This window comes from Onychomys torridus, chromosome 22 (genome assembly GCF_903995425.1).
Source record: "Onychomys torridus chromosome 22, mOncTor1.1, whole genome shotgun sequence".
NCBI classification, from domain to species: Eukaryota; Metazoa; Chordata; class Mammalia; order Rodentia; family Cricetidae; genus Onychomys; species Onychomys torridus.
In genome coordinates, this window is record NC_050464.1 from 10,326,015 (window position 1) to 10,347,171 (window position 21,157).

General features: G+C 45.5%; 1 protein-coding gene across 1 annotated transcript in view; it reads right to left on the reverse strand.

Annotated features, from left to right (window-relative positions):
- Sdk1 (sidekick cell adhesion molecule 1) overlaps positions 1 to 16,973 on the reverse strand; it is a 960,116-nt gene extending 943,143 nt beyond the window's left edge. Inside the window, exon 1 of the mRNA XM_036172523.1 lies at positions 16,721 to 16,973. Coding sequence (XP_036028416.1) covers positions 16,721 to 16,973 — 253 coding nt within the window. The remainder of the gene's footprint in view (positions 1 to 16,720) is intronic.
- Between the last annotated feature and the right edge of the window lie 4,184 nt (positions 16,974 to 21,157).

Below are 21,157 nucleotides of genomic sequence, written 5' to 3' on the forward strand. Positions count from 1 at the left end.
AAAGAAGCTAGAAAAATGTAAAACCTCATTATCCTGGTCAGGGTGACCTGCTGTGGACTAATCCACAGAGGAACAGAAGATTCCAGCCAAACCAGTTTCTTCCCCATCGTGAGGGAAAGAAGTCAGAGTAGGCTAGCACTCTCCAGATGCCCTCTCTAACTGGTATGTGACAATCCAGGACATGATCCAGAAACCATGTGAAATTTTGCTTTAAGGGGGTGAGGGGCTGCCAGCACTATCTCTGTAAACCCAAGAAATAGCAACATACAAAGCAAAGTAGTTATAGTTAAAAAATGAACTCAAGAGTCTGAAGAGATAAATAGACAAAAGCACCTACTATGAGTGTGAAGACTGGAGTTTGGGTCCCTAGAAACAACATAAAAACCAAGTGGACTGGCAATATACCTACAATCCCCAGCACTTGGGGTCAGAGACAGATCCTGGGGGCAAGCTGGCTGCTGTACTAGCTCTAGGTTCAGCAGAAGACCCCAGATAGTAAATAGTGACAGCAATCAAGGAAGACCGTCAACATCAACCTTTGGTCTCCAGACACACATATATATGTGAACATGCATGCATACACATGTACACACACACACATGCAAGCAAGCATTAAAAAGAAATAAAAACTCAAGATTTAAAATTGTATCTTTAAACTTGCTATCAAGGAGACAGCATAGTGGCACAAGCCTGCAATCCCAACACTTGAAAGACTGAGGAAGGAGAATCTAGAGTTCAAGACCAGCTTGAATTAACAGTGAGACCTATATCTAGAACTTGCTATAAAGTATCCATGCATTGCTTCACAATCTTGATTCAGAGTCAGAGATGTAGACCATCCGTGGTATCCAACACATTATATTAGATTTCAACAAAGCTCAAAGTCAAGAGTTGATGAGAAATCACTAAGGGGATGCTGCAAAGGCCAATGCTCTCTATCTAATCTATCACATTTCTACTTCCAAGTGATACTCTGAATCCTAAGGTTCCACTAGTTTCCCTGTGAAAGTCTTGACTTCCCTGATTCCATGTACCATAGGAGCCTTCCAGTCAACCACATATATGCCCAATAGACCATTAATAAACCATTAGCTCCATGGGGGTGGGGGGATCACAAGACACCTACCATCATATCTTCATCATCTCATATTATCTTTCTCACAGTGCAATTAACATATGAATTATCCACTACTCACAGTTATTAAATTGCATTATAGTTTAAGCAAATTGCCAGCTCTAGTGACACACACCTGTAATATTAGTTACTGGAGACTGAGGCACAAGAATTCCAAGTTTGAGGCCTGCCTGTGCTACAGAACAAGTTCAAGCCAGCCTGGGAAACTTAGTGAGACCATATCTAAAAGTTACAAGTAAAGAAAAGCCCTGGTGATATAGCTTTAAAACAAAAAACAAAAAACAAAAAAAAAAATAACCTGACTACATAAAGTGAACTGGGGCACTTCTAGTTCTACTGCAGTGAGCTCGAGTTGTGAGCAGCTGCTCAAAACATTGTTTAAGGGTCAACTGTATCATTTGCTGTATATAACACAGTATAAAATGAACAAAATTAAGCTAATTACCATATGCATTTTTCATACTTTTTCCTGTTTAAAATACAATCTACTATTCAATTTAAAGGGATAAAATACATTGTTGTTTGCTATGATCACCACAGTGTAACAATGTTGCAAGTTATACTTACAATATTGCAACATAGTTGCTAGCTATGGTTACCATGTTGAAAAATGGGTCTCTTTAATGCATTGCTCCTTCCAGCTAAAATTGTGCATCCTTTGACCAACATCTCGATGGCTCCACCTCCCCATCCCACTATACTACCCCTCTTACTCCGCCATTTTATACTTTAGGAGTAGAAATGCTAATAGTCATCCTCCGGTATCCATTGGGATTGGTGCTAGGATTACCCCCACTCACCACCAGATACCAAAATCTACAGATACTCCAGACCCTTAGAGAAGATAATGTACTGCATACAGCTTATGGGTTTCTTTTAAAAAACTTAAATAATCACATTACTTATGACACCTAATACAGTATAAATGCAATATAACAAGGTCTCAATATTATATTGTTTAAGAAACAAGGGGGGAAAGAATGTGTGAATGTTCAGTAAATCCACAACTTTCCTCCTGTGTTGTGGTTGGTAGAATCCATGGGTTTGGATTTGGCTCCCCATTAACAGCGGTACTCATTAACATTGGTACTCATTAACAAAAGTACTCACTCTTGTGAACCACAAGGTGACTGAGTAAACTTAAGGTTGCTGTGGATACATTGTTTCCTATCATTTAGGTACTTGGATCTCAAACTGCTGGTTTCAAGTTCTTTCTTCACAAATACAACTTTGAGTAGTTCCTCTAATGAAAACTATGAATTACCTATTTTGTCTTCATTTCACTCTTATACTTGAATGTTATCTATTTGGATACAGATCTCTAGATCAGTTGTTTTTCCCCCTCAACACTCTGAAGATATTTCATCATCATCTATGATGAATACCTGCCATTTTAAGCATCTGTTTACCTTAGATTGGCTCTTCTTTGCTAGTGTTTCATCTACAGTGTATCTATCTATGAAATTGTTTTTATTTTTCATGGGGCCCAATGTGCTTTTGGAATCTAAGAACTCACGAAAACTTTCTAGGATCCTAGGAAGACGACTCAACAAGAAAAGGCACTTGCTGTGCAAGCCTGATGACATGGGTTCAATCCCCATACCCACATAATGTAGAAGGAAAGAAAAGTTGTCCTCCAACCTCTACACAAGTGCCATGCTATGTATACACCCATCCACGTACATCATATACAACAATAACAGTAATAACTTTTAAAATCCCTCTCATTATGTCTTCTAGTAATATCTCTTATGTTCTCTTCCTGAGAGCTCATGGGAAATGATATTGGATTGTCTCATTCTAAAGTTCATGAATCTTTACCACTCATTTTTTGTCTCTCTGTCCCTCAGTACTGTATTCCAACGGATTTCCTCAAATCTCCTTTAAAAAATCAATAGTTTTCTCTTCAGTTATACCTACTTGGCTGTATAACTTATCCACTGAGGTTACTTTTTAAAATTTAATGACCATAATTTTTATTTATAGAAGTCTTACTTGGTTCTTTCCCAAATCTGTTCACTTTCTAATCTGTTCTTTCATCATGGTCTATTTTATCTCTAATAAGTCTAAATAAAGTCATCTCTTTCATGGGCCCTACCATTCCTACCTCATGAAATGCCATCTTCTGTCTGTAACATGCCTGTACTGCAAGCTCATCTTTAGCATGGGCTTCTTCTGCAAGAGCCATGCCTTTTCACTTGCTCTACAAGACTGTTTCTCAATTTGGGGCACTCAGTTATTTTCCATAGTTCTGGACCATATTTTGTGCTAATTTCTTGGTGTAACAATTAATTACATTGTAGAAAAAAAATGCTAAATTTGACACATGCACACCCCAACTGTGAGTTTCAGGTTTTGAGATGTCTTTTTCCTCCTACTTGTCACAACCCCCAGAAGACAGCAAGCTTCTGTGTGCTTTCCCAAACTAAAAGGTAGGGTTTTTTTTTTTTTTTTCAGTCTCTTAACAGACAGCATAACCCTTCAAGATTTAATGCTAAGGGCCTCAACTCCACTTTCCAACATTATACAAACCTCAGGCCAAGTCTTTTGCTCTTTTAGGAAACACACCATCACTTCCACTACCCCAAGCCCTTGGGTGCTATCCTGGGTTTGAGGTTACAAACCTCAAGCTCCCCGGTACAGCCCTAGTACATAGCTTTCTTCTCACTTCTGGCACCTGGACAATTTCAAGTCAAGATTGTGCTTGATTGTTTTTGCTATATTTTGACCATAACTTCTCTGTATTTATGGCAGCATGGGTGTTTGAACTCTCTATGTCAGCTCTGGAAGCAATGTTTCTGCAAGTGTTGGTAGGTACAAAATATGAAACTGAAGTAACATTACAAAATTGTAATAATACTTCTCATCCAGCCATGACAACAACCTGTATTTTCTTTCCGTGTTTTCTTTTTTTTTTTTTTAACTTTCTTTTTATTTATTCTTTGTGTCTTTTACATCATGCCTCCCCATCCATCTCCTACCACCAAAAATAAAACAAAATAAAATTTGAGGGGAAAATCTCATCATGGAAGCTGCAGTGTGACACAGTGAGTCACGCAGTAAACCTCTTTATCCATACATTTTTACATGCAGGAGTTCACAAAGAATCATTGGTCTGGCTCAAGGCCCCTAGTCCCTGCTACAACATGGACACTGGGCCCTCACTGGACTTCCTAGACATCCCATTGTTGCCCTGTGTCATGAAGATCCAGCAGCCCTGGGTCTGCAGTACCAACACACACACACACACACACACACACACACACACACACACACACACACACACCACAGGTGTGTTCCAGCAGACCACAGATGGGGTGGGTGTTGGGGTGGGCCAATCAATACATAACCCTGGTTCTGGGGCTGGGTAGTTGCAGGGTTGGTCAGCCCGCCAGCTCTCCCCTGTCTTCTCCACCAGGGTGAGCTCTCCAGCACTGCCCTGGCTAATTTACTCTTTGCAGCAATGAGCAAGGGGCCAGGCCAGTTCTCCAGCTTTCATGTACTCAGGGTTGGTTCTCCCACACCTACACCTTCAGAGCCAGCTCTACTGTGTTGCCCAGGTGAAGTGTAGGGGCTACTCTCCCAAGTGCTGCAGCTAATGAGGGCAGGATGAACATATTTCAAACTTAGAAAAAAGAAGTATTCCCAAGGAGCTTTAGGATCATCTCATCACTATGCATTATAAATACCTGACAGTTTTTCCTGGAGATTTTCCACAGTAAGAGAACACACTCTGAACTCCACTTGCTCCTGGCACATTCATTCTGTGATCTATTTTGCACTGTTAGAACCTAGCAATACTGTCCTAGAAAAGATCACCATTTCCCACCAAATCAACAATGCCAGGAGCCATTCCTTGGTCCCCTAATTAGTCATATCTCCACCATAATACCATTCAGGATGTTCCATGGCAGTACCACTACCCTGTCAACTGTTTACTATTTCTATATTATCACATCAGTTCCCATCACCACACTTTTTCCCTTTGCAATTCATCTGGTATACCACAGCAAGGCAACTATTAGTATAATGGCTTCTTAGTCATTTCAATCGTTCACAGTGCCTCTCTGTACTACAGTAACTCATTAATCCCCAATACTATGAGGCCAGGGAGTGAATAAAATGTGATTCCTGTCTACTGAAGCATAAATAGCAATAGCAATGCCTAACAACGGCTGACTGCTATGTACTAGGTAAGATCTTAACACCTTATCTGTAATCATATCAACAAATCCTCATAACAGCTATATAAAATAGGTAAAATTAACACAATCCTTCAAGGCAACAAAACGAGATTTAAAGATGACTAAGGGCTTGGAGATGGCTCAGTTGGTGAAGTGTTTCCTGCACAAACAAGAGGGGCTAAGTTTGTACCCCCAGAACCTACAGAAAAGGCTAAGTATGGCAGCATGCACTAAATCCTAGTTCTGGGGAAATGGATCCAGCTCACTAGCCAATCAGCCTAGTCAAATTGGTAAGCTCCAGTTGGTTCTGTGAGTGACCATTTCAAAAAAGTAATATGGAAAGTGATTGAGAAAGACACTCAACATTGAACTTTGGCCTCCACAAGCATTCCTGCACACACAGGAATAGGTACACAAGTAAACACATTGTGCTGGCTAGTTTTATGTCAACTTGACACAAACCAGAGTCATCTGGAAGGGGGGAACCTCAACTGAGAAAATGCCTCCCTAAGGTAAGACTGTAGGAAACCTGAAGGGCATTTTCTTAATCAGTGATTGATGTGGGAGGGCCCAGCCCATTGTGGATGATGCCACCCCTGGGCACGATGCTTTTGGTCATGGTGTCTCTTCACAGCAACAAAAATGCTAACTAGTAAACACACACACACACACACACACACACACACACACACACACAGAGAGAGAGAGAGAGAGAGAGAGAGAGAGAGAGAGAGAGAGAGGACTAAAAAGCCCACCCAAATAGTTGAGTCAGTTTTTGTGTCTGCCAAAGCCATCCATCCTCTTAAGCAATATGCTAGTGTCTCCACAAATAGCTATACCCAAAGTTTAGGCCACTCCTCTAACTCAGAGCTCAGCTTCTAAACAGCTGTCTGGAAGCTTCAGGAAACCTCACACTAATGTGTTCAAAACCTGGATCATGACCATGCTGCCAAACAAAGGTCCAAGCTCAGGAAAACCCATGCTCACCAACTGATCTTCCTGGAAAGAGGCCTGAATGGAGCCTGTGACACTTCCTCAGTCATACTCCAGTGGACTACCCAACTCTGTTTTGTGCCCCTAAATCCTAAACTCTACCCAGATCTCCAATATTCTAGGCTGAATCTGCTACTTCCTCCCTCTTCTACAGTTGCCTGCTTCTCGGTCTTCTACAGGCATCATTCTAGTTTCTTCTATACAGTCTCACTTCAGCAATAGAGGGGTTGCTTTACCTCCCTTGAGATAATAACTCAAAATACAAACCTGACCCCAGCACAGTAGGGCTTGTGGAAAACCCCAACTCCGGGAGGTTGAAGCAGATGGACTGCAAGTCCTAGGCCAGCCTCAGCTACATGGCAAAAAAAAACAAACAAACAAAAAAACCTGATCATTTCACAAAGCCTGGGCTCAGGACCAAAGCTTTCAGTCAATCTGTATTTGAGGATCTAAAACTAGAAACTCAAAGACTGACAACAGCTGGCTTTCAGCTGGGCAAAGAAAAGCATGAGTCAAGATGACAGGGCCACAGAAGGGGCAGAGACATGAAAGACGGCAGTCTTCGAGGGTGCGAGTGGGTAGCCAGGTATATCTCTGTTACTGTGACTCAAACCCAGAGCCTCACGCATACCAGCACTATTCCTGGGCTCTCATTCCTGAAGAAAAGACAAATCCCGAACACGTCCAAATCTGTCGCGGTGGCATCTGCTAGGTACACTGTGACTCCCTTAGATACTTCCAATAAAAATCTTGTTCTTTTTTTTTTTTTTTTTTTCTGGTCCTGAAGAAGTTCAGGCTGAGTTTCTAGTTTGTGCGCACACAGGATAGTTACCTAAGAAAAAGACTCTAAAAGAGCCAAGATGACAGTTAAATGGGGGGGGGGGGGGGAGATAAGCCTGTGAGGCAAACACAAAACATATTCTACTTAAAGCCAAAGTGCCGTCATCCAGCAAATACATAAATATGTCAATGTTTATAAGCTCATGACCTCCTTTCAAAGGTGTTACAGAAAATGCTTTGGGGTAAGAGCCACGTTTGTTTAATGTTCTGAAATTATTACTGCTTGCACTGGGAGCCACAGAAAAGCTTAGTGAAAACACAGAGCAGAAGCATGGACTACACAATGAGAGAAATGATCAAGTTGCATCCCTGGAAGCGCATCTCCTTTGGGAATGGTTAATATGTGTGCTAGTGTAAAATAAATAAAATCTTTTTCTAGTGACACGGTACCACTATTCAATTTCCTGACTGGGATCTTACATTGCCAGGTATTATCAATTCATGGTGGTTTTAGCCCCAAAAATGTATATATAAGAATACTGAGAGATGGTGTGCCACAGAAATTTAAAAATAAATAAATAAAGCAAGCTGTGGAGACAACTGCATCCTATATAAACACCTTTTCTGTTGCCATCTGGTGGTTCATGTATAAATTCAATGCTGCCATGCACATTATAGAAGAGCTTAGTCAGCAGTAATCTCAATCTCTCCTGCATCACACCTACCACCTGGAGACAGTCAAGCTACAACTGCCCTTCAATTTGATTCCTTTCTCAGTGAGCCTTTCTCACAAGAAAACCAATAATACACACAAAGTAACTCTGGAGGAGGCCATTCTCTCCTAAAAGGACTAGTTATACCTGTGTCATACAGAATCCCTTTCTATCCCAAACCTGACAAAGAGCCCCAGGTCTAGTAACTAAGTGACCACCCCCCACTGTTGTCAGAAGTCAGGAAGTGCTGAAGTCCCCAAACAGCCATACTCCTCCAGAGCTCAGTCATTCTCTGGTTACTACTATTTTTGTTTTTATTTCAGAAAGGCCATTCATCTTTGTAAAATTAAGCTTCCAAACTTCTCATGGTAAAGAATCAGGTATAGAGTATATAGAAAATTCTGAAAGAGAGAAAAGGCAACAAAACACTGTACCTGAGGACAATTTGGCCTCCAGTAATTAGTTCCAGAGTCTCCTGTTGCCCATCATCTAAAAGCCCACATCCACCGGAAGCAGCCTTGTCCATTTTAAAATAATAACTGTTTTTAAACACAGCAAAATCTAGCTGGTGAGATGGCTCAGCAGGTAAAAGCATATACTGTACAAGACTGACAACCTAAGACTAATCCCTGGAAACCACAGTAGGAAGAGAGAACCCATTCCTGAGAGTTGTTTTCTGACCTCCTTCCACAGGCAAGTTCAGCATAAACACGCCATCACACAGGCTCACAGGTGTGTGCTGATACACACATACATGTGCACATATACACAATAATAATAAAAATGAAAATAAATAAAAATAGTAAAACCAAAAACATCCAGAAGGGGCTAGAGAGATGGCTCAGAGGTTAAGGGTGCTTGCTGCTCTTCCAGGGGAACAGAATTCAGTTCCCAGCACCCATGTCAGGAGGCTCATAACCCTGTACCTCCAACTTCAAGGAATCAAGTGCCCTCTTCTGGCCTCCAAGGGCACTTGCACACACATAGCATTCACATGTATACATACATACAAACACAACTAATTTTCTTTAAAACATTGCAGAAACATAGTCTTACCAAATGTTCAATAAGCTAATTTCCACAGATCAGTCAACTAATAAATTTAGTTGACTGACAAGTCAGTTGTCAAGAACTTGAATTATTTAACTGATAGCTATTAACTTCTCTAGACACTGTATATCAATAGAATGGCAGCTAATCCTATTAAAGGTGAAAAATTATTCTAGAGATAATTTTAAGTAATTTTTAAATTACTGATGGTCACTGTCCAGTAAATCTAAACATCCTCATGGCCATCTTTATTCCATCTCTGTTTAAATTTCTCACTGCATTAATTGCCACCAGATTTAGATTAGTCATGCTCTTTATTCTTCCAGCCATTTAGATAAATAAATGTCTCCTATTTTAAGAATATTTATTTCTCCAAACTTCAGGCTCACATTGATAAATTAAAGCACTAATTTGTCTTCAGAACCTAAAATTTTGAGCATGAACCATTTCCAGGCTGTAGTAAATCTATCCCGTATTAGACAGCAGCACCTAAGGAGAAATATTACACTGCACCAGTTGTCTTGAACACTATATATACACCCCACAACAGTGGGATGAAAGGAAGCAGCTCCTAGGAGCTAAGACATATGGAGTTGCAGAACCCCAGACAGCAGGCACACTCGAGACTCTGGAGACGCGGAGGGAGGAGATCAACACAGAGAAGGAGAGAATCAGAGCAGAACGATTCCGAACATCTACTCACTTACTGGTCTACGCTCCCACCACCACCACCTTTTACAGGTGGGAAAGCAGGCTCGGGAGAGGCTAGCGGACTTGTCCACACTGCAGGTGGTTTCAGACTGAGATGATAAAAGCCAGGGCTACCGACACTTAGCCCCACTTTTTCCACCTGCAGAGCCATGCTTCTAGGAAAGCTTTAGAGAAATTACTTTCATTCTCACAGTGTGGGAGATGGGGCCAAGCTGATGCCATTGTCTCTGACTTTGGAGCTGCCTGTCACGAGCCAAACCTTGTACCTACTGGAATAGCAAAAGTATAAACACACAGCAACATTCCCGAGTTTGTTTGTTTGTTTGTTTAGTTGGGTTGTTGTTTTATTTCTACACAGTGGGGAGAGAAAACAATGTTAATGTAACGAAGCTGTAAAACTAATCATTTCTCCAGAAGGTCTCAGGTGTAAAACCTGTAACCAGCAGAAAGGTATCTATTGAAGAAGAGACTTCTGCATTCCAGGAATCCAGTGAAAGGCTTATCAGTGATTTATTTGTGTTACTATGGATGGCAGAAAGTGCCAGAACAATAGTCCTAACTGACAAAATACATTCTCCCTTAGGATTAAGATTACAAATATCTACACACTCTTATTAAAACAGATGCAAAATTTAGGGAGGGTTCTACTGTCCTGTTGAAAGACTGAAGTCAAATCAATTCATTAAAGAAACTATATGAACTTAGAATGCTCATATGCACTACTGCTTACTAGGAGTATTTAACCAAGTAATGATATGCATATTAAAATTTTATTTTTAAATAATTCATTGACTGCCCATAACACACCTCTCGAACTATTTTCAAAACCACCCTCAGCTGCACTCAACTGCCAAGCATGGTACTCATGGGATCCTCTCTATCAATACCATTTCTGCTTAGAAAATCCTAAGTCAGAGCCTACACAAATCTCAGTGTTCCTCCTTACCCTGTATCCATTCCATGATATAATTTTAGTGGGTGGATATCACTAACCTGACCTCTGGGAACCCCTAAAGAAGGTCAGAAGGAGGCAGAAAAATACCACACAACCTGAAACTCCAACCCCACGTGGCAACAAAGACGCAAGGGCTCTTAGAATGGAAACATAAAATGTAATTAAGGGCAAAGCTTGTATCACATAGCACCAGCCACATTTGCAGTCTCCACTTCATCTGCAGCCAGTATTTAGGATACAGGACTTCCCAGCTGGATGCAGTCCCAGCAGGTGGCTGAACTTAACTGTCTGTTGTTAGAGAATGCACATGTTACAGCAAAGCAGTAACTAAAAGATCTCCTGGCGCCTTACATTCTCCACCTCTGTGTACATTAAAGTGGAAAAAAGAATTTTCCAAATGTTCTCAAAAAAATGGCATGTTTACTTCCGGTGGTCCACCCTGGAGTGGCAGCACAATGCCCACTGGAGTTCAAGCTACAGTGTGAAAAGACAAATGAGTGGAGGGCTACCAAAGCGGCAACAATTATTGTATCAGGGGACAGGGTTGGATACACAGAAGACGGTGTGCACACTTCTCTCCTCTGATTTTTATTGGCTCCTGATCATGACTGGGAGGTAAACTCAAAGTCTCTGCCAGGTCAGTCCACAGACTAGAGTTCCACCCACCATCTTTCTGCACTATGGATCAGAGTGTTTCCTGTTTTCTTCTCTCCTTCCAAAAGCACAGGCTACAGGGAGACCCAAGCTATGTCACAGACCCTGAATCAGGCTTTTCTTTCAGGCTCCGCCAGTACTCCTCCTGGAGCCTTGAGCAAATAAGTTAATTCCTGGAGTCCTCACAGATAAGAGAACAAAATGCTACCTTTCTCCAGAGTTGTTCTGTGAGATGGCTCAGTGGTAAAGGTTTTTGTCACCAACCTGACAACCTGAGGTCAATCCCTGGGACCATCATGGTAGAAGGAGAGAAGCAATCCTCACAAGTTGTTCTCTGTCCTCCACACTGGTGCTCTTGTACATGCACACTCACACACAGATGTTTAGAAAAAAAGGGGGGAGGGGTGAAGGACAAACTCATCCTTGGTTCGTAAGGGACCATTAAAGAGGTTACATGCAGACCTCATAGAAAGGGACAATAGTTTACCCAATCAAGTGACTAGTGGCCCTCTGTAAAACCCACAGTGGTCCAGGAAGATTCAGTGTCTGAGCTCTAAGTATAAGCCTCTAGTGAAGCAAGGTGGTGTGGAGCCCACGCCCCCAGCTCCAATTCAAACTACAGAATGAAGGAATTGGTTCAGAGGGTAAGAGGAAGAGGGGACCACAAAGCGCATATGGATTAATGGAAAACAATAGGAGCTCAAAGGGAGGCTAGACTTGCAGTGACCTCAATTAACACTGCTTTGTTATTTCTCCATCAAACAAGTGGCAGAAAGGATAATTAGCAGATTTTACCCACAGCTGGGAAATGGCATGAGGAAAGTGGCTCAGACCAGAGGAAAACAGGGTAAGAGTGCCAGCAAATCCAGTGAGATTATGGGATTAGCAACACAAGGATAGAAGCAAAATAGAATATGACAAGCTCCCATGTAGGACCCCCTTTTAAAAAAATATATTTCTGTGTATGGGTGTTTCCTGAACATATACCTGTGCACCATATGTGTGCAGTGCCCTCTGAGGCCAAAAGAGGGCATCAGATCCCCTGGAACTATGGTTACAGATAGTTGTGAAAAGCCATGTGTGTTCTTAACCACTGAGCCATACTGAGAACATGGAACCTTTGTAAATGTATTCTTTTGAGACCTAGCAGGTCTGGGGTGAAGCCTAGGCAACCGTACTCTTTCAATTTCACTAGCAATAAACTGGGTATGGTGGTACATGTCACAGAACCCAAGAACTCAGGACGTAGAAGTCAGAGGTTCAAGGTCATCCTTAGCTACACAGTGAGTTTGCGTGCAGAGCCTGTGTCACAGGAAACCCTGTCATATAAATGTCACTAGTGATTCTAATGCCATCCTCAGAGCAGCACAAGGCAGGAGCTGAACAGTTTCATTAGCAAGGGACAATGCAAACTAAAAGGACTGATTAGAAAGCGAGCCCAGGACCCATACAGGGTTTGAGAGAACACAGATTCCAGGTCCATAAAAGCCACTAAGATCTGAAGGCTTGGGGACAAGATTAAAGGGGAAATGGAGTCTCACAGGACAGCGGTTCCCAAACTTGACTAATCATCAGAACCAACAGGGGAGTCTAGAGATCCTACTGCTTAGCTCAAACCTCAAGTCAACAAAGTCTAGAAGTCCAATCCCGCCTCAGAGCTCCCAAAGGATTCATTCTAGTGTGCAGCCAAGCTGTGAAACACTGGCTTAGGGAAGCTTCCAGAAAGTCAGCTGATAACTGGAGTGAGACAACAAAGCAATGTAGCCAGGGATTCTCAAATGACAGTGGACATGAGAGTCACCTGCAAAGCCCTTGGTGGCTCACACAAAATGAGCTGGTCCTGCATACCCTCAAATGTCCACCTATTCTAATGCAGTGTTTGTGAACAGCACATCCAAGAGACTGGAAACAACATTTTCTTTTTTGAGACAGGGTCTCTCACTGGAAGCCAGAGCTTAGCAATTCTGCTAATCTGATTGGCCAAGCAGCTCCAAGCCTGACTCTGTCCTACCCCTCCCTCAGTGTTAAGAGTCATCAAGACTTTTAAGTGAGTGCTTATGGATCTGAACTCAGCTCTTTGTGTTGGCCCTGCAAGCATTTTATCCATGGAGCCACCCCAGCTCCAGAGAAACAGAATTCTCCAGCCCAATTCACCCCCGTCCCTATGATGCATCCCTTGCCTCAGAAGCCCTCTTTCTGAACCATTCATACTTGGTGCACATAGAGAAAGCATGCATTGCCACCTGCCTTCCAGAACTAACAACCTGGCGTTTTAAAAATCCAGATGAGTCATGAACAATTAAACACACACCAATAAGCAGAGTATATAATTTCCATTTCCATGTACAGAGAAGAAACTGCAGTACATCCTGAAGTTACACTTGTAAGATTCAAACCTGGTGCTTTACATCGGGGCCAGAAATCTATTCCCTGCTTGTAACTTCAGCTATACATATATAACTTTTAGTAAACATGTTGCTAGAAATCCTGACCAAGCCGACCCAGAGGAAGTATCCTAAGAGGGAAAGCCAACAGAGGAATTAGAAATGGCCTTAGATAGATACACAGTATCAATATGGCATTATGACAGTTTCAACTTAGTGGTAACTGTTCCATGCAAAATGTTACATTTTATCTGATAGGATTCTAGAGAAAGCATTTCTGTGCATATGACCAACTCATCATCTCATCAGAAATCTCGACAGCGGCACTGGAATTTTCATTTTCAAGATACATGAGGTTTTGTCAAATGGTGACATCTCCTCTGTAATATGAATTTTCAATATGATATAAAAAATGATGGATATATTACACATTTCACATAGCACAAAGAACAGAAACCTGTCGATGAATTGAAAATTTGTGACAACCTATCTGAAATTTTACACTAAAAGATCTGCATACTTTCTTGCACCATATAAATGTGAAATGGGTGCCTGCGTTTTTATTAGCAAGAAGTAATAAAAGATTCCTCTCTTTAAAAAGCATGGCTGTTGCCTAGTACGTGTATTTATAAAAATTAATATTTTTCACTAACATTGCAACTGTGAAAGGGCAACACCTTACAGGGCGTGCAAGGTGAAGCTGATAAACTCTGATACACTTCAAAGGAAGAGCTGTAGCAGATCTTCCCCACTGTTCAAAGTGGTGTGCCAATCTTCAAATGTATATAGGTGACTGTCAAGTGAAAGTCACTTTCATTTTCCAGAAGAGAAACTGAACTCCATCTCTGAAGGTCATCCTAAGTGATCTCGATTTCTTCACTTGAACCTGGTTCCTCTGACAACCTACAGATTCCATTTTACACAATCAGTAAACGTTTTTCCTTCTGGATAACATCCTTAGGTAAAAGGTGCCAGAAAAAAAGTGAAATGAGGATTTTACGTGTGGAGGGCTAAAAGTAACCAGAAACACGGTGGTTTGTTTCCATATAGAAAACATGAAAGGGGGCATTTATCAAAATCTAAGAGGAAGAAGGCTGCCACCCAGATAACATTAGATAAGCTCAACTAAGAATATTAAGTTATTAGAGTCTTATTAAGCTATCTCATTGTAATTTTGAAGTCAGACTTTTAAGTATTGCATTTAAATCACTGGGGTTTTACCACACATAACTCACGACACATATAACACAGATCACAACTCTTCATAATTTAAGTATAATCTACCTATTTCCTTCAATCTCCAAATACTCAACGCCTTACTTTGGTTAGCTTCCACAATACAAGGAATGAAGTAGGAAGTTAATTTTTCTAAACTACCAAGAGCAAACCAGGTTCACTATTTGTTTTAAAGACTCCATCAAAAGTCATGTTAACACGATTATGTCTGGGTTTTCTGTTTTGAGACCAGCAACCTCCCCGAGCAAGAGGAAGCTGACTAGCACATGTATGCTTCAGATTTAAGCAGGGGAAATCCAGATTTAGGAGGGAAAGCTCTTTCGGGAGAGAGTCCATCTCCATTTGCAAAAGGTCACCTGGAATCTGAAGATCCCCTTTCCTTATTTTAGAGAACACCTCCGTGTTCCAAACAGAAGCCAACCGAGGGAGAAAAACAAAGCCCGGAGGCAAAGCTGTGGGCTCTCAAAGTTTTGCTCCACGGAGTACTAAGCACCCACTTGGGGCGAGGCATCAGGACTAGGGGAGGGGAGGCAGCCCTGGGGAGAAGAAGAGAAAGAGCGGCTGGTGGTGACTGGCACTTGATATCTGAAGTCCACCGCGGACGTCACTCATCCTTAACAAGACTCTGCGGTGCAGACTCAGATACGAAACAGCTCGTGTTTAATCAGTGCAATAGGACGCGCTGGGCGTTCTTTGAAGCCACGGTGGCTGGGGCTCAACTTTAAAGGTTCTTCCAGGGCTCCGGTTTAAAAAAAGAAGAAGAAAAAGAAAATGCAACACACAACACACAGGGAGCATTCTCCAGCTACTCGGTGTCAGCGGGCTCGGATTGCAGCGCGGATTAGAGGCACACCGCATTAACCCTTTAGCTGCCTCCAGACCTAGAGACCCGGCAGTCCCGACCCTGTGATTCAGAGGGTGGGAGACCCTAAACGCTCGCAAAGTTCCCAGCGCTGCGCCAAGGGGCACCCACAACCCCGAGGTCTCTCCAGGCTGCACCCACAAAGTCTACCCTAGAGGATCCACCCCAGGCGGCGAGCACCCCCAGAGTCCACGCCAAAGCTGTCCACTCAAGCAGCGCCCATCGATGGAGCCCATCCAAAGTGCCAACACCCTCAGGACCCGTGTCAGGGTTATCCACTCCACTAGTGTCCATCCCCAAAGTACACCCCAAAGATATCTATCCATAGCCTACTCCAGGCTGAACGCACCCCACAGGATCCACACAGGGGTGTCAACCCTAGAGTCCACCAGAGATGTGCACTCATATAATCTAGGGAATGACCACTCAAACAGTCCGTTCCAGGGGTGTGCGCTCTAGTATTTCAGCCCCCTACGGCCTAGCCCAGATACATCCATTTCCAAAGTCCACCCCGGGGATGTCCAGGTGGCGCCCACTCCAAGAGTCCATCCCAGGGGTGTGCACCCTCACAGCCCAGCCGAGAGGTGTGCACCCATACTCCACCCCAGGGACGTCACCCCAAGACTGTGCAACCCTAAAGCTCAACCCTGAGGTATCCACCTGCAAAGTCACCTCAGCGTTGTAAACCCATAATATAGTTCACTCCAAAGGTGTCACCTCAAGATTGCGCACCCCTGAAACTCAGCCCGAAGGTGTCCACTCATAACAGCCTACCCCAAATGGCACCCACAAAGTACACCACAGGGTGTCACCCCAAGATTGTGCACCCCTGAAGCCCAACCCAGCAGATGTCCACTTGCAAAGTCACCTCAGAGCTAGCCATTCACCATCTAAGACCAGGCGGCACCCACAAAGTTCACCCCTGGGGTGTCACCCCGGGCGGCGCGCGCGCGCGCTCCAAGAGTCCACCCCGGGGGGGATTGCGCACCCCTCAAGCCAACCCCGGGCGGCGCCCACAAAGTCCATCTCGGGGGTGTCACCCCGAGGCAGGCCAGCCACCTACCTTGCGCCAGCGCCCGCAGCAAGTGCAGCTGGAGCAACAGCAGCGCCCACCACCCGCGGCCCGGCCTCAACTTTGCCGCCCGCCGGCCCGCGCCGGGCCCGGGGGTCTGGGGCGCCGCTCGCAGCCCGGGGCGCTCGGGGTCGCCGTGGTAGCCGGTCCGGCTCTTCCGCGGCCGCCCGGGCCCCGCACGCTCAGGGGGCGCCGCGCCGCCGCCGCCGCCGCCGCCCGCCACCGAGGGCCGGGCGCGGGCCATGCCGCGGAGCCGCCACCCCCGGGCGCCGCGGGACGGGCAGGGCGGGCGGGAGCGCGCAGCCCCGCCGAGGCAGCGGCGGGCGCGGAGGGGCGGCGTCCGGGCTCCGAGGAACCGCGAGCCGGGCCGCGGAGAAGTTGTCAGCGAGCTGGGGAAATGCCCGGCACGTCGCCCTGGCTCCTCGCTGCTCGCAGCCGCGCAGCGCCGGGCCCCGCAGCGCTCTCTGAAGGGAGCTGAGCAGAACGCCTCTGCCGCCGCCTTCTGCCTCTGCCGCCGCCGCCGCCCCCGCCCGGCGCTGAGGAGAAAGTGCGCCCGCCCGCGCGCCGGCTCTCGCCTCGGCCGCCGCCACCGCCGCGCCCCATTCACAGCCCGGCCGCACGCGCCGCCCGCGCCCGCCGCCCGCCTCTGATTGGCCGAGCCCGGGCGGCTCTCGCGCCCGGGACCCGCCCCCACGGTGCTCGCTTGTTTTCAAACTCGCCGCGCCCGCCCGCTTGCAATTTCGTGCCGGGGCCCAGAGCGACTTCCCGCGCCCGCTGCGCCCCCTAGGGACCCTCAGCGGGGATTGCAGCCGGCGCGCCGTCTCGGCACGCGCTTCCCCGGCGGGCTTGTCTGCTGGGGTGTGCTCAGGCGGGGCGGTGCCTATTCCCATACCCCGGGGTCCCCGGGCCCCGGGGCTGAGCCTGGAGTCCTGCGGGTGGGATGACAGGTGTGGCGGCCCCCGGCATTGCAGGCCCAGGCGTTCCAGAGAGGTCCCCGAGCGGAGGGCGGGTGGGCACACCCCTCCATGAGTCCCGGGAGCCTCCCTGCTTCCAGCCAGGGTTTTCTGGTGTTGGGGTGGTGAGCCAAGTTGCTGTCATTGCAAAGGCGAAAGGCGCGCGATCGAGTTTGCAATTCCCAGCAACCGGAGGCACCCGTGGGGTGCAAACACTCAGCCTGTTCCGAGGAGTGGACATGGCTTTGGAGAGGCTGGAGAGGCGTCCAAGGTCATGCGTGGCCAGCAGGACCAAAGCTCAGGGCGCTTCCCGTTGTGCCGTGGGAGGATCTGGAGGAAGGGCCTGCTGGGGAAAGGATCGGACATCCCAGGGTCTGGGGAGCCTTCAGGGGTGGAGGGGTGGGGTTGGGCGCGGACCCTTAGCAGCATGTGGTATCCATTAGCTGAGTTTATGGGGTGAACTCAGCATGCTGGAGCCAAGAGGCTGGGATTTTTTTGGGAGAGGAGCTGGGAGGTGACAGTCCAGTCCTATGTTGTTGAGAGTTGGCGGGGAGAGCATGTGATGGTGTTTGAGTGAGGTCATGTATGATTAGAAGGCCAAGGAGACAGGGAGGGTGCCCAGCAAGGCGCTGGCTCCCTAGAAAGTGAGCTGTGTCAACTTACAAGTACTGTTGTGTTGATTGTCCCAGCCAGCAAAAAGCCCCAGGCAAGTGGTTGAAAATTGTAAGAGCCAATTCCTGTTTGCAGAGTCCTTGTACTGAGCTGACTTTAGACATGAGCCTGTATAAGAAAAGGTGGGGAAACTGAGGCCCAGGGATGGTGGCAGATGGAGATGGTGAGTTAGGAACTGAGAATCCAGTCTTTGCCTTTCGCCCTTTCCTACACAAACTACAAAAGAAAAGGGGGGGGGGGGGAGCAAAGGAATAAAACTGCAGCTAAAATGTGCCCTGTTCTCTCCGTGCCAAGCCTCCTAAAAGGGCAATGGTTGCCAGAGAAGAGAAGTGTCCCCTCAGCCCTGGCACCCTGAGAACATGTGGATTTTGACTGGGAGTAGAGGGAGGCGGTATTTGTAATTTCTGTTGCCAACTATGTAGGCTTTTACAAACTTACAGGATTATGTAAAACCCAGGAGCGTGGATAAATGAGCAACATCTGCTGTGCTCAAGGAACTCGGAGCTAGCCAGCAGCACCATCTCCCCCACCAAACTGTTGTCACTGATGCTTACAAAGGTGACATGACCTGTCCAAGGTCAAGGGTGCAGATCTTTTCCTCCCCACCTTTAAGTACCTCGGCTTTGCTCTGAGATGGGGGGTGGGGGGTGGGGATGATGAGTGTATAACCGTGAGGCAGATTTGACCTGGTGGGTTAGCTCTGCTCTTCCAAGTTGTGAAATTTGGGCAAATTGCTGAATGAGTTTCTGGAAAAAAGTTGGGAATAATTCCCATCTCTGAAGTCTGTTGCAAGAAAATGACCTAATCCACACTTAATAAGGCTCATCTCCCTTCCCCTGTTCCCACGTGGCAATGCTTGCCATGAAACACACTCACTCTGCCAGGCCCAAGTTTGCCCTGCAGCTCAGCTTTTCCAAATGCCTATAACATATATTCTTGTACCCTTCTAACGTGGGCACCAATGGGACTCCAGCAGCTTCTTGACTTTTGCATACTCCACAAATGTCCACAGCCTCTTTCTTTGCTATGATTTAGCTTGCAGTTAGCAGGAACCTTCATGCAAACTTGCTTGCAAAAGACAAAACGTGAATCAGGGTACAGTCGGTTTATGGGAGATCAAGATAGAAGATGTCACTGCTACAGAGAAGGTCTGAGGACCCCTCAGGGAAATGTTTTATTTCAGTATCATCCTGGGAAAGTGAGGCTCTATTACGGTCTCCATCCTGCAGCAGAAGAAATGAAGCCAGAAAGGTTTAATATATGCAAACCAAGCGTGCTGAAGCCAGAGCAAGAATCTGGGTCTCCAGAGCCCTCCTCCAAGTCTTTCCCCCGCCAGCCTATGTGCCTTTTACAAGACCCATTAGCCACTATCTGGACAAGTGTGCTTGGACAATAGCTAGTATTTCTCAAAAATAAAATAATAATAATTAGTAATAATAATAAGCCGGGCAGTGGTGGCGCACGCCTTTAATCCCAGCACTTGGGAGGCAGAAGCAAGCAGGTCTCTATGAGTTCTAGGCCAGCCTGGTCTACAGAGCGAGTTCCAGGAAAGGCACAAAGCTACACAGAGAAACCCTGTCTCAAAAAAAACAAAAAATAAATAAATAAATAAATAAATAAATAAATAAATATAATAGTAATAATACTGAGAGAGCCCAGCATGGTGCTACATGTCTATAACCTCAATACTTGGGAGATTGGGCAAGAGGATCACCAGTTCGAGGTGAGCCTGGGCTATGTGCTGAGATCCTGTCTGAAATAGAGGCTGGGGAGTTAGTTCAGTGGGGAGGAGGGCATGCTACATAAGCACTGGACATGAATCCCCAACACCAGAAGTAAAAAGCCAGGTTTGGCCATGAGAGCCTATAACCCCAGTGTTGTAGAGACTAGAGACAACAGGATGGCTGGGGTTTGCTGCCGTCAGCCTGGGTCCAGGGTCATCATACGAACCATACAGGAACTCACACAATAAAATAACATGAGATCTTAAAAATGCAAAATAGTAATACAAAAAGACCTGCTCATAGTGCTGGAAGAAGAACTAGAGAAAGGGACCTGTGGCATGTCTCCCCAAACACCAATTAACCTTTCACTTTAGTTTACCCAGTCAACAAAGCCCTCAAAAATGAACATTTTAGTTGTGTGTGTCCTCCTTTAATACCCTTTAGCCACATATTTTATGACACAAAGAGCCAGGATTCATTTTCCCTTTCAAAAATGAACTGTAAGCCAGACCTGGTGATGCAAGCCAGTCACCTCAGCTATCCCAGCAGCTGAGGCATGAAGGTGGCAAATCCAAGGTTAGCCTTGGAGCTTAGTGATCCTGTTTCAAAATAAAATAGAAGGCCAACTATAGAGCTCAATGGTAGAACATGTGTCCAGCATGCATACAGGTCCTGTGTTCAAACCCCAGCATGGAAAGAAAAAAAATTAGTGATTCTCAACTTTCTAAGAAAGTAGAGTTTCCAAAACTCTGATTAATTACAGTGAGAAGAATTCCCACCCACCCCCAAACCCCCAACCTCCCCACCCCAAGTTAAAATGGTCACTAAGACCATCAACATCTTCCCCTTGTTAGGTTTGATGGATGGATGGATGGATGGGTGGATGGATGGATGGATGGATGGATGGATGGATGAATATGCTGCCATTTTGTAGGGCAAGCTGGCCTGTGTAACAATGCCTGGCCTCAAACGCATGTTTCTCCTGCTGTAGCTTGCAAGAATGACAGGTGTGCAGTGGCACACTTGGCTAACCCTTGTTACAATCTAAAGCCTGACTGGTGTAGATACCCAGGGACCAT